The sequence below is a fragment of the Pelodiscus sinensis genome, chromosome 17 (genome assembly GCF_049634645.1).
Source record: "Pelodiscus sinensis isolate JC-2024 chromosome 17, ASM4963464v1, whole genome shotgun sequence".
Classification (NCBI taxonomy): Eukaryota; Metazoa; Chordata; order Testudines; family Trionychidae; genus Pelodiscus; species Pelodiscus sinensis.
In genome coordinates this window covers 35,378,355-35,391,654 of record NC_134727.1, presented here as the reverse complement: position 1 = coordinate 35,391,654, position 13,300 = coordinate 35,378,355, and the positions used below count along the sequence as shown (strand labels likewise).

Sequence of the window (13,300 nt, the reverse complement as noted above, 5' to 3'; positions counted from 1 at the left end):
CAGATGGGTACAGAGTGTTGGCGTTTCTAGCCCCCAGGGAAGAGGTGCAGAGAGCACTAGGGCATTGTGGGAAGTGCTGGCTGCTTAGCCTTGTGGACAGAGCCTGAGAGGCGCTCACTGACAACATCTGGGTCACGGCTTGAGGCTTAATCTTTGTATTCATGCCCGTCAGTGTGAAAGAAGCTATTTGCATATATTTGCATGTATATGCAACCACAAGTTGCGGCCCTCGGCCCGTGCTGTGAGTATCATTGTGGGGCCCCCAGGACTTCCAAAGTTGAGTAGCCTCGGTACGGACTGTTTTAAGTTCAGTCCGGTCACAATATCTACTGCTGCTCACAGACTCCCGAGGGTAATAACCGTAGCTGTGGAACTCAGTCATATCGGTGAGTAAATCCAGGCCTGGTCGAAAAATGGGAGAACTGCAGAATTCAGACCCCCAAAAGGGGATGAAATGCAGCTAGCTCTGTAACTGCAACAACTAGCATCTTGTATTTTTTTCTACACTCCCACTATAATCTTTGTTTTCTCCACCAGTTTTTGCTCTAAGTCTCTATGCCTCCTTCCATTCTCAACCCTAGAAGTTTTCCAAATTCTACTGTATCATTACTGTAGCCTTTAGAATTTGGACCAATAATGTAAGTTAAGTTTTTAAATATACATTGTTTCTTGCACAACTGAATTGATAGTTTCCGCTCCTCTTCATACTCATTTAGCTGCTCAGACTCCGTAAAGTCCCCAGCTGTGATGGGAAAATTCTTATGTAATTTAACAGTGATGAAAACAGTAGGGTTCTATAAAATTGTAATAAAATTCAGTATGAGCAAATCTAAAAATTCATAACAGGGACCAGAAAATTAGTTTCTCTTGGTAGGCTTTTGAACCCTTCCATAGCAGAGATATACTCCTCTACTTAGTTCTATAGACTGGTTCCAAAAATCTGCAGGACAGTTTGCATTTTCTATTACATTCTTTTCCATAATATGAACTGAACCATGGATGATCTCTCTGAAAATTAAATTGTATAACATCCCAGGGACATTCTTAAGGAGTTTATAAATTAGCAACTTCACATCCAAAGAGGGGCGTGCCTTCTAGCTACATGAAGGAAACTCTGAGTTTGCTCAGTCCTCAGTACGTATTGCATATCCCCTTTTAGTGCCTAATCTACATAAAAAGTTAAGAGCCTACTTCTGCTACCAACTTTTACTCAAGTGGTGTAGATCAGTGTTTCTCAACCTCTTTTTATAAAGTACCCCTTTTAAAAAATTATAAGTACCCCCAGTACCTACAGTTTTCAGATACACCATTTTTTTTCTACCATTGCAACACATTTGTTTAAAAAACTTAATCGTAGCTGGGCGGGTGATGAAATTTTTCAGTGTAAAAAGTACAAAATAATAAAGCGCTATAAAACTTAAAACAAAAATTCAGTTTTCTCCAAATTTCAGTTGTACCCCCCAGACTTCTCTTGAGTACCCCTAAGAGTACTCATACCACTGGTTGAGAAACACTGGTATAGATCCTATGCTTTCAGCACTCATGGTCCTGGGATCTCCCCACTGATGACCAACAGTGAGTGGATATGGGAGGTGTTACATTAGCTACATATGCATGAGGATAGGGCAACCACTCATCTCTTATTTTAAAAATGAGATGTCCTGTGGCACCTTAGAAACTAACAGATATATTTGGGCATAAGCTTTCATGGGTCAGGCTTTTGCCCACAAAAGCTTGTGCCCAAATAAATCTGTTAGTCTCTAAGGTGCCACACGATTCCTCATTTTTGCAGATACGGACTAACACAGCTAACCGTCTGACTCTCAGTTAAGGGACCCTTCATTTGTGTGTCCCTTAGAGTGTGGGGCGACCAGCTGTCCTAGATTTTAAAAATGACACCAAGCACCATTTTAAACATTCAACTGAAACATACGCAATGCTGACGAGGAACCAAACCTGGGACCACATGAGCTTAGTGCATGAGCCTCTTCAGCTTAAACTAAAAGCCAGTTGGCTCTCAGCTAAGGCCTTAGAGCAAACTTATTCTCTCTCTGTAAGTAGTCTCAGTACCACTACCTGTACACAAATTGCATTGTATAATTGAAGGCAGTAGAGGTGTACACCAGAGAAAAATACATGCTTTTGTAACCCACACACTTGCTGGGGATGGTGCACCGTGCCATCTAGTGGCACAGAGACCATTTACAGAGGGAACAACAAGTCTGCTTTACAGCCTTAGCTAGCTGGCTTTTAGCTCAGAGCACAGAACCACGTCTGCTAGCCTTATACTATGCTAATGGTAAAACAGAGATGGGGAACCTTTTTTGGGTCAGGGGCTGCTGACCCACAGAAAAATCAGTCAGGCACCGCATACAAGTGAGAGGAACCCCCAAAAAACCCATGGCCTCTGACTGAGGCGAAAGACACTCATGTTCCCCTCACACACCAGAGCCTAGGACAGAGGTGGGGAACCTTTTTTGGGTTGGGGGCCACTGACGCACAGAAAAATCAGTCGGGGGCCACAGACAAGTGAGACGTGGAAAAAAATCCCTCCCTGTGGCCCCCGTCTGACGAGGAAAACACTCCCCACATTCCTCTTGCACACCAGAGCCCAGGGGGGCCCAGTCTAGTAGATTTTGTGTGCACCAGCCCCATGGTGGTTGGAGGGGCTGGAGCAGCAGCGTGGGCTCTCCAATGCTGGCAAGAGCCCTGAGTTTTGGGGGCCGGATCCAGTCAAGCCGGGGGGGCCGCATCCGGGCTTAGGATCCCCACCTCTCCCTAAGATATCCCTTGCACTGCAATGCTGTCCCTTATTTGCCATGTGGATTTCCCCTTATTGCCCCCCACCCCCAGCAAATGTGACCCCCTCCCTGCCTGCCATGCATTAGAGCCACCATGCCCTGCCATGCACAAGGCACCTGCAGGTTGGGACTCACACAGGGGGCGGGGCCAAGAGGGACCCAACGCAGCGCTCACCACGCAGCCGTACTCGAGCCAGGCACCCATCCGGCATGGGAGCGCCGCCATCGCTGTGAGGGGCAAGAGACCCTGCCAGCAGGGCGCCGCCATCTTTGTGCGGGGTACGTTCGAGTCCCCTGGGCGCCGCCATGTTGGGGCGGTCCCGCCGGCGGCCTCAGGCACACGCGCGCGCGGGATAAACCGTTACCTCGCTCAGCGCCCCCCCCCACCGATTACCCCGCTCACCGCGGCGGTGCGGGCTGGACGCAGAACGACGCCGGTTGAAGCGGAGGTGGGCGCTGGTGACCTCCTTCCGTCGCTGTTTCACTTCCGGGTGAGTGTGACCTCTGCCCTCGTGACCCCTGCCTCTTCCTTTCCGGTGCTGGGCGGCCGAGGAGACGTGCAAGTAAGTGGCCGAGCCTGGGGTCGGGGCCATCCGCTTCCATCCTCCCGGGCTGGGCCCCGCTGCGGCCTGTGCCGCCTGCAGCCAGCCTGCCGGGGCCTTTCCTGAGCGATATCAGCCGCCCCGCGCCTGGGGCGAGGGGGATAGGGAGCGGGGCGCTAGGCCGCGGGGGAGCCGGGCGCTAGAGTGGCTGAGCCGCCGGGCGGCTGGAGGGGAGGCTGGGGAGCGGGGTGCAAGACCGCGTGGGAGCTGGAGTGGCCGAGCCGCCGGGCGGTTTAGGGCCGGGCTAACAAGGGCCGGTGCGAGGTTTTGTTTATTGTTCGCTCCTGGTGCCCAGCATGTGAGTCTGGGCCAAGGTCCCGGACCGCTCTCGGCCCGGGGCAGCTTCCCCCGGTCAGGGATGGGAGCAGGGCTGCTGTGGCGTGGGGATGGAGCGGGGAGGGGAGCGCTTTCCTAGAGCGAAGACGCTCGTAGGTATGTCTCTGTAAAGCGTGATGCGGCAAGGAAAATGCCCCAGGTGTCGTTTGGGGCTTGGATGGTGGGATAAGGGAAGCGGGGTCTTTTCCTGGTCTCTGCGAAGGAGGCCGCGATGCTGAGGTTCACTGTCTGTGCATGGCCGGGTACAGATGCTTTTCAGTGCTACTACACACAAGTTTCCAAGCACCTCAGTCATTCACCTCTTCACAATTAGAAATCCTCAGAGTCTTGAAGGCGTGGAGAGGGCCACTGTAGTGTTAATGTTTTTATTAGTGAAAACTAAAAGCCAGTGGACTCCATGAAAGTTTGTTTATTTGAATCTGTTAGTCTTTAAGGTACCAGAGGACTCCCTATTTTATATACAGATACAGACAGCTACCACCTTTGAGGCTTGTTTATTAGTGGGCATTCAAAATGTGTTAGCCACTTAGACACTTGACTGAGCAATGAGCTCTGCTAAACCCTAGTTACAATGTTGGTCTCTTGTTTAAGTGCATGGTGGGGGGGAGAAATAAATCAGAAATATTGTCTTTAGGCACAGATACTTGTGCCAAATTAGTATTATAGATAGCTAACACCAAATTTGTCCCTGTTGTAAATTCATGTGTTAATAGGATTACACCATGAACAAACCTGGCCTTTTTAACCTAATCTCTTCTAATATGTTAGGGACAGACAGTAGTTGTTACTGTGTTCAGTTAATCTTAAAGAAATCCCAGTTAATGTAAGTTTTATACCAATTTTAGACCTAAGAGGGTCTACATAAAGGGTAAGTCGCTTAGTCTTAAGTTAACCCATCAGGATACTGTCAGGTGGGATACCTGGCTCCCAGTTTTCGTTACAGTGCCTTCAAGGCTCTGCTTCTTAATGATCTGCAGAGGAACATCACACTAACTGAAGGTGAAAGGAGTTTTCTGCTGTATCTCTCACATCCCAGGTTCCAAAATTGGTCTGTTAGTCACATAATGCTGGTGGTGTCTTTATTTGTAGATGCTCAAAATATTAAACATTATTTTTACATACAAGCAATTGTTGTAGCTATAGATATTGTTTGTAAATGGAGAGGAGGTGACCACGAGACAGTTTATCTGAAATGTGCTCCGTGCACATTGAAAAATTCAGGGAATCCTGCCACCACCTCACTCTAGTAGGTTTCCAGAGCCAGCATGTTGGAAGAAAAGAGACTTGGGTTGTCTAGGCTTACAAGTTGCAAGTTTTCTGTTAGCACAAATTTCCTGCACCCATCTATGCTTGTTCTGTATTTAAATGGAGATGCTATTGATAAACACAGGACTAGGCATCAGGATCCCTAAATCTGGCTTTGCTTCTGACTCTTAATTCTAGGTAAATCAGAAGTATCTCTGTGTCTTAATGACATGGAGTCCTGTGGCACCTTATAGACTAACACGTGTATTGGTGCATAAGCTTTCATGGCCAACGACCCACTTCGTCAGATGCATGTGGGTCTTTGCCTACGAAAGCTTATGCTCCAATAAATCTGTTAGTCTATGAGGTGCCACAGGACTCCTTGTCACTTTAGCAGATCCAGACTAACGTGGCCTCTGCCCCTTTGATATCTGTATCTTAACTTACCAATTTGTGAGAATTAATACCATACAGGCCTGAGACCCTCTGAAAGGGATTCTGTTTGCATTATAGGGCCTAAAGCAGGGTTTCCCAACCTATGGGTTGAGACCCAAATATGGGTCGCCATTACATTTCAAAACTGTCACCAGGTGTCTCCCCCAGGTAGCTCTTAAGGAGCCATTCACACATTTTTTGAATTGCCCTGGGTCACCAAGTCTTCCTGAATTGTCAAAACGGGTCCCCATGTAGAAGAGGTTGGGAACCGCTGGCCTAAAGGCTTCCTCCCAGATTAAAGCCCCATTGTGCACTTCCTGTGTACACAGTAAGAGAGAGTGCCTGCTCCAAGGAGTTTACAGGCTAAGGCAAGAGTCAATGGCTATGTCTAGACTACATGGCTCCGTTGACAGAGCCATGTAAAATAGTTTATTCAGCATAGTCAAAGAAGCAGGGATTTAAATAATTGCCGCTTCATTAAAATAAACATGGCCGCTGCGCTGTGCCGATGATCAGCTGATCGGGCACATCGCTGCAGTCTAGACATGCTGTGATCGACAAGGGAAGCCTTTGTCGACCGCTCCGGTATGCCTCGTGAAACGAGATTTACCAAAGCGGTTGACAAAAGCTTCCCTTGTCCACCGCGGCGCGCGTCTAGACTGTCGCGCTGTGCCGGATCAGCTGATCATCGGCACAGAGCGGCGGCCATGTTTATTTTAATAAAGCGGGGATTATTCAAGTCCCCGCTTCTTTGGCTATGCCGAATAAACTATTTTACATGACAGCCGTGTAGTCTAGACATAGCCAATAGTAGGTGGTGGTAAAGCTAGAGAAGTGCAGGGCCATCCCCCAGTCAGACAACACATCAGAGGTAGTGTTGGGAATGGATTCCTTTTGGCTCCAAACTGAGGACTGATTATGCACACAGTGATTTTTAACTGCATGGTTGCCATCCATGCTCTCTCTCGTGTTAAGCCTTTTGTAGAAATGCAGTAGTGGAGGATGTTTATGGAGCTGCTGTTAAAAACTTAGAGGGTGCGTCTAGACTGGCAAGATTTTGCGCAAAAACTTGCCAGCTGTCTACACTGGCCGCTTGAATTTGCGCAAGAGCACTGACTTTGTAATGTACAAAATCAGTGCTTCTTTTGGAAATACTTTCACGCTCCCACTCGGGAAAAAGCCCTCTTGCGCAAAAATACTTGCGCAGAGGGCCAGTGTAGACAGGGAAGAACTGTTTTGCGCAAAAAAGCTCCGATGGCTAAAATGGCGATCGGGGCTTTCTTGCGCAAAGTCATGTCTAGACTGGCCGTGGATGCTTTTGCGCAAAAGCACTTTTTGCTCAAAAGCATCTGTGCCAATCTAGACGTGCTTTTGTGGAAATACTTAAAAGTATTTCTGCAAAATCATGCCAGTCTAGACCCAGCCAGAGTGATTGAGTGGCAATGGTGGGAAAAGCCAGTCTGATCTCCAGGTTGTTTAATATGCTAAAATGTGGAAAGTGAGCCTGATATTTTTCCAAAGGGTTAAGTGAGGTGGTTTTACAGATGAAAGGTCCTGTCCTGTCTTTGGAATATCCTGTATTGCAAACTTTAGATGGATTATAAGTGCATGGCTCATTTGTAGTGTTTAGTAGCCAGTTCAACTGCAAAACAGTTGATTTAAATGCCAAAGTAACTTGCTATTCATAAGCATATAAAGGACCAGAGGCACGTATGACTGCTAAGGATATTAAATATCGACTAATTGACTAATCAAATAGTCAGTGCGTTTTGCATCAACTAGTCGATAGGATGCCTCTGGCTTTGAAGTAAGGACTCCCTAGGGCTGTTGCTACACTTCAAAGGCGAAAGTACTGCCTGGACCCCGGGGTCAGCTACTGATCCTGGGCTCCATGCAGCGTTTCAAAGCAGCAGCGCCGCATGGAGCCTCGAGTCAGTGGGGCAGTCCCCAGATGGCCCTGGGCTGCACAGGGCGTTTCAAAGCGGCAGCGTTTCAAGTGGCCCTGCCACTTTGAAGTACCCCCATTCCCCTACTGCCTCTTTCTGATAGAGGCAGCATATCCCTAATGGCTGTTGTGAATTTCCTGTGATGGGGGGGAATCTTTATGCCTTCTGTTCATAACAGTATCTCTGCATGCTCCCCTGTAATTCATTTCCCCTCACTCATGCCCTTAATTTCTCCTCAGAAATGGCACCACGTAAGGGTAAGGAGAAGAAGGAAGAGCAGGTCATCAGCTTGGGACCTCAGGTTGCCGAAGGAGAAAACGTGTTTGGTGTCTGCCATATCTTCGCTTCCTTCAATGACACTTTTGTCCATGTAACTGATCTTTCTGGCAAGTGAGTACTGAGTGTTGGTGACATTAATACCATATAGGCTTTGTAGTACTTAAATTCTCTGGTGTCCTCCTCACAAGTTTGTAAAATTGAAATTGTGCATGGGTAACAGATATTTTGGGTCAGTAACTCTTGTTCACACTCACCTTTATCCTGATTGTAACGTAGGGATAAAGTCAGTGCCCCATCTATGTGTATATGGGTTTCATATATGTTCACCTTTTAAACTTACTGCATTGCTGTCTAACTCACTCTTCTAGGTGTTGGCTACGGGACAAGGCTGCTCTGGTTTAATTGAAATTACTTAAACATTTTTTGTAGTTAAGAAAAAAGACCTGTATAGAAACCCTTATTTTGGTTTTAGTGGCTTATTTCAATGGAGCTTAAGGAGGCAAGGAATCCGCTTAAGCTATGTTGATGTAAGTTGCACTTGAACTGAACTGTGCGGGGCTTTGCACCCTAATCTTCCAAGCAGATGGCAGTCTGGTATTAAAAGGAGTCAAGGAGATGTATACCTGTCACTTATAATGCGGCTGCTTACAAAACACATGGGCATACTGTCATGTAAAATGTCCAGACATACATGCGTGTTGAAATAAGTGTTTACAGAAGGGGGAGTTAGTATTGCTGTTGTACAAAAAAGATAATTGTAAACAGATTGACAATATCTGTCATACCAAGAAAGATCTTTCTAAAAGCTATAATCTAGTTCAGCCACAAGATGCTCAAAATTGTATGGCCTGTATTATTCAGGAGGTCAGAGTAGGTGATTGTGTGATCCCCTTGTGGTCTTAACATCTGTTAATCTATAAATTTATTTTGATGATCAGGTGACAATACAAAAGGCCTGTAACAGGGTTTTTAATTGACACTTGTGTGGCCATGTATGATTTTTAAACTGATTTATTTAGTGTGCAATAGCTGTATGGCAGGTTAAACCTGTGTTAAAGGCTCTGTGGAGATGCTTATTTTGGCTTATAAGTCAATTAGGAACATGATAAATCAGTATAAAGTACTGGTTAAACACAGATGTCTGCACCGTGTTGTGCCTCTGTTTAATAAACCCTATTAGTAATGTATACATTAAACCAGTGCAACATCTGTGTGTCAAAAGCGCCATGCTTCCTTCAGAAGTGACTTCAGAGAAAGTAAGACAGATTCATATCCATGGTTGTCACGTGGCAATTTATGAATTAGGGAATGTAAAATCCATTTTAACTAATCAGTTAAATGTTATGTTTAACTGGTTAGCTGATTAAATGAGAGTGAGGAGTGCTGAAGTGGCCCCTGCGCTGTGGGCGGGTGGGGGAAGGTTAAGAGTGATGCTTAACAGGTAACCGGTTACCTGTTCACATTCCTATTATGATGAACCGGTGACTATATAAAATGAAATTATATTGCGTTTTGAATTGCCTACTTCTGTAAGACCTGCAGGTTGTGCTCAGGCTCTTGCCAGAGTATTGCTTTTGGCCATGGACAAAGAGGTGTATTTTCTTTTCAGGGAGACCATCTGCCGAGTGACTGGCGGTATGAAGGTGAAGGCCGACAGAGATGAGTCTTCGCCTTATGCTGCTATGTTGGCAGCCCAGGATGTTGCCCAGAGGTGCAAGGAGCTGGGCATCACTGCCCTTCACATCAAGCTGCGAGCTACAGGTGGAAATAGGTGCGTATGGGCAGGCTCTTCTGTGACATACATGAAAGTTGTGTAGCTGTGAGGTAGAGCTTGTGTTGTGCTGGTGACAGAATGCCAGAGTATGCTCATCAGGTGGCCCAGAGTGAAATCAAGTCTTGCAGCTTTCACAAAATCGTACAGTCTCTTTTTGCTGTCACAGTTTTAATACGAGCAGCTGTTCTTCTACAACAGTGCTATTGAGTGCAGCAGTGAGAGAACTTGTATCTCAGATATGCTCTAGCATTTTTTCCATGCATTTCTGCAAAGTGTGTGTGGCGCAGATGGGGGCTTATTCTGTTAGCAATGACAACTCTGTTTAAAGGTGTACATTCTCAGTTTGTCAAACAAGTGACAGCCCAGTTCTACTGACCCATGGCTAGCATTGTTCAGTTTGGCTCTCATCTGAAGGAATCGTGCCTATAATGGGCTGTGAATCTTCATTCTGCATAGTAATGACATTACCTTGTGAATCCATTTATAATTAGATGAATACCTGGCATAATTGGGCTACAGGAATCTGTTTTAGGGAAAAAAACAGATCTCCCTAATTTTTTGAGCAAACTTATGGGACTCTTGTTTCATGTTGTTTTTGGAAGGGAATCACTTGACAGGAAAGATCATGGTTGATCTTCAACATTAACATCTTTTCTGCCCCATTTGTCAGGGGTCAGCTACCATGGAAATTGAGAATTGCATTTCCGTATATTCTGCCAACTGTTACTGTTCTTGCCATATAGATGAGACGAAAAAGGGGGCATAAGGAATTCTCAAATTCTGGATAAAGGGTAAAATGACTTAAGCTGTGTGACTTGGAATCTTAATACTCTGCTTGATTGTTTCCTTGTGAACTGTGTGTATTTGGCTGGTTGGTGAACACTTCTCTGACCTGATCTGTTGCCTGTTTTATTATTTCCAGGACCAAGACTCCTGGACCTGGTGCCCAGTCAGCCCTCAGAGCCCTGGCTCGTTCTGGAATGAAGATTGGGCGTATTGGTAAGTGTGGGAGGCATATGGGCTATTTTAGGTTAAAAAATGAGAAATTAGTGCAGGTTGTACCTCCCTGGTCCGATGCTCTTGGGACCTGACTGACCCTGAACCAAGGAATCCGTTGGACCAGGGCACATCAGTGCCAGGCCCTCTGTTGCCACCAGCTGTGGGACTCCACTCCCATTGGCAGCAGAGGGGCTGGCATTGACCAAATGGGGATAAGGCAGGTGCTTGAGGAGGAGAGGCAGGGACGCTGCAGAGCTCTGGGTTCAAGAGCGCAGCCCCACAGCTCCTGGGCTGTACTCCCTGCCCCCATCTACAGGGCTCTGCAGCCACACTGGCTCTTTCCCTGAGCATCTCTCCCCACCCCTCCTCTCTGCTCCTTTTCCTCCCCTGTGTCTGTTCCTTGTTTCTAAAGTCCTGTCACCAAAAAGATGCATCCATTGTTAAATACTCTGAGTTACATAAAGGCCAAGTCTGCGATTTATTCTCTTTTGGGTCCATCAGACATGTTGCAACCCACCTGGTCACTTGTGCTCAGCCTGCGGGTGCTGAGTTTCTTTTATTTGATGTGTAAATGCCTTGAGGGACTGGGGCACTTTTGAATTGAATATGAATTCAACAGCAAGTGGCATGATCTCTGGGTATGGGCTAAGAGTTGATAACTAATCACAGGTTATGTCTGCTAGGCTGCACTTGTGTAGCAAGGTAATGATGGGCCTGTGGTTTCGAGTGACTGACTCTTTGCAGTAGCTGGAAGCTCACTGACCATGGTTGACTGGAGTGAAAGTCCCAAAAGCTGCTGCCAAAAATGCCTTTGCAGTGTTCAGAGAACCCGTGGCAGAGCTATAGTGTACATCAGGCTCCTATAGCAGTGGCTGGCTGTTGCTGCTGTGGAAGTCATGTGACCTGCAGACTGTCGCTTTCTTGTGATGCTCCATTTCAGTGTGGATTTTCCATATTCTAAATGCTACAAATGTGCAGACTAATCAGTGAGCAAGTGAAATATTGGTACCTCCTGCACATCGCTTCTTGGGCCTCTTCCTGGGAAGAATTCGGGGGGCTGTCCTTTCCTGCAAGAGAGACTGGGGTTGCAGGTGTGGAAAGTTGGCCACGGGGAAGTAGATGTTGATTTGGCATTCCAATGCCCTTTGCACGTGCAAAGCAGAGTAAAAAAAGTTACTTTGCCTTATTAGTCATTGTGTGAGGATAAATCGTTAGCATGCAAAACCAATGCTGTGAATCGCTGCTGAGGTCTGGGGAGTGCAGGGACGTGGATGGTTCATTTATCTAAGGGTTGGTGAGTCCACTTTCTGTGTCCTGGAAAGTTATTTGAAGCAACCTGCAATCATGAATGATAATGTACAACTTTCTTTCCACAGAGGATGTGACCCCTATCCCCTCCGACAGCACTCGCAGAAAGGGAGGTCGCCGTGGTCGTCGTCTGTAAACAGTGGCTGGATTTTGTTTCGTCATTAAACCTCTCAAAAGAAATGTCTCTTGTCATTTGTGTTCTCTTAACACGAGCTATGATCAAAGGGCTAGCGTCCTGTGTGTCCTTTGGCTGTCATTTGAACGCCCGGGGGCCGTAATGCCTTGTTTTCATGGAAATGTTTAGAAGTCTGAATTACATACTCAAATAGCTTGATCTCTGAAGATAGGTTTCTTGTTTATGTTGTAGGGCTCCTGTTCACACAGCTACACTAGGGGTGCCATGTCTGTGTATAAACTGCTAGAGCAGTTTAAAAGCGGTCCCACCAGACGTTCCGTAGCATGTTATATTTCCAGTGACATTTCAAAGAAAAATTCTCTCTTCCTCGTGATGATGTGCTCCCTGCTGAACTATTTACCCTTCGCTGATTCCTGTCAGGATCGTATAGAATGTATGCGCCACCTGTGCTGCGGCAGCCATGGAGAGGTGCTTTTCACCAGCCCCCAAGCTGCTGCTTTGAGGGGGCTGGAGTAGTCCTCTCTCCCTGGGGAGCCTGGATCCCCAGCCTCGCCCCAGAGCAATGATTTAAATGAAGCATGGACATGTTATTCCAAAAAACTAAAATTGAGTTAAGGGCCTGAGCAATGCTGGGTAAATCTAGTGTCTTATAACGCAGGAACCCTAGTAGGCAGCCTTGAATTCTTGCCCCCGCTCCCAGTATAATAGCCTTCCTTTTGAAATCACATTCATTTTATGCTGCCCCAAGCATGCCACCTAGTGGATTAGACCTGTTGATATGACATTTGGAAGGTTTTGGTCCCTAAGAGGCGGTTACAGCTTTCAATACAGTAGACTTCCAATAATCCGGAACCTATGGGACCTAGGTGGTGCCGGACTATCAGATATGCCGGACTATCAGGAGGTACTATAAGCTGGTTATATATAGATATATATAGATATATACACTGTATACATTATATACTGTATTATAAAGTGTTCTTAGCCCTTTTTATTGTACATATTGTATACAGTATACTGTAAAGTATTGGGCTTGAGACTCAATGTCTCCATTCAAATAAAGGGGTCTGTTTGTAAGTGTTTAGTTGAAAGCTTACATTGGAGCATCATTATGCAGCAAACTCACGGTAACTTAAGTGGCCGAGACTCCTGTTACACACAGTGAATCTCTACATCAGTGATTTGCATACTAGGCGAGTGAGTGAGCCGTGTGACCCTCCTCCATTTCCATGGGCTGCAAGATTATAACCAAGACGGTCTGGGGTAGGGCAGTTTTGCTCACTGCTTGCATGCAGTGCTTTGATTGGCTGCAGAGGGAGCACACAGCTCTCACAGTCAGTGTTGTGTGCAATCAGCACCCACCTCACTTCACGTGCCTTTGCTCTGCCCGTGTATTGCTTTACGTGTGTACCGATGGGGGAAAAAATGAATGTGGAGGG

At 46.5% G+C, this 13,300-nt stretch overlaps 2 protein-coding genes across 3 annotated transcripts in view; one reads left to right on the top strand and one right to left on the bottom strand.

The window, feature by feature from the left end:
* Positions 1-3,308, bottom strand: part of NDST1 (N-deacetylase and N-sulfotransferase 1) — a 99,560-nt gene extending 96,252 nt beyond the window's left edge. Inside the window, exon 1 of one of the 2 annotated variants that reach the window (XM_075900554.1) lies at positions 3,205-3,308. The gene's annotated coding sequence lies outside the window, so the exon portion shown is untranslated. The remainder of the gene's footprint in view (positions 1-3,204) is intronic. The other variant, XM_075900553.1, reaches the window with a different exon arrangement.
* RPS14 (ribosomal protein S14) lies at positions 3,223-11,905 on the top strand. Its single transcript, XM_075900559.1, has 5 exons — positions 3,223-3,364; positions 7,605-7,755; positions 9,254-9,415; positions 10,341-10,417; positions 11,794-11,905. Exons 2-5 carry the CDS (start codon positions 7,607-7,609, stop codon positions 11,859-11,861), a joined length of 456 nt encoding a protein of 151 aa, XP_075756674.1. The 5' UTR covers positions 3,223-3,364; positions 7,605-7,606; the 3' UTR covers positions 11,862-11,905.
* The last annotated feature ends 1,395 nt before the right edge of the window (positions 11,906-13,300 follow it).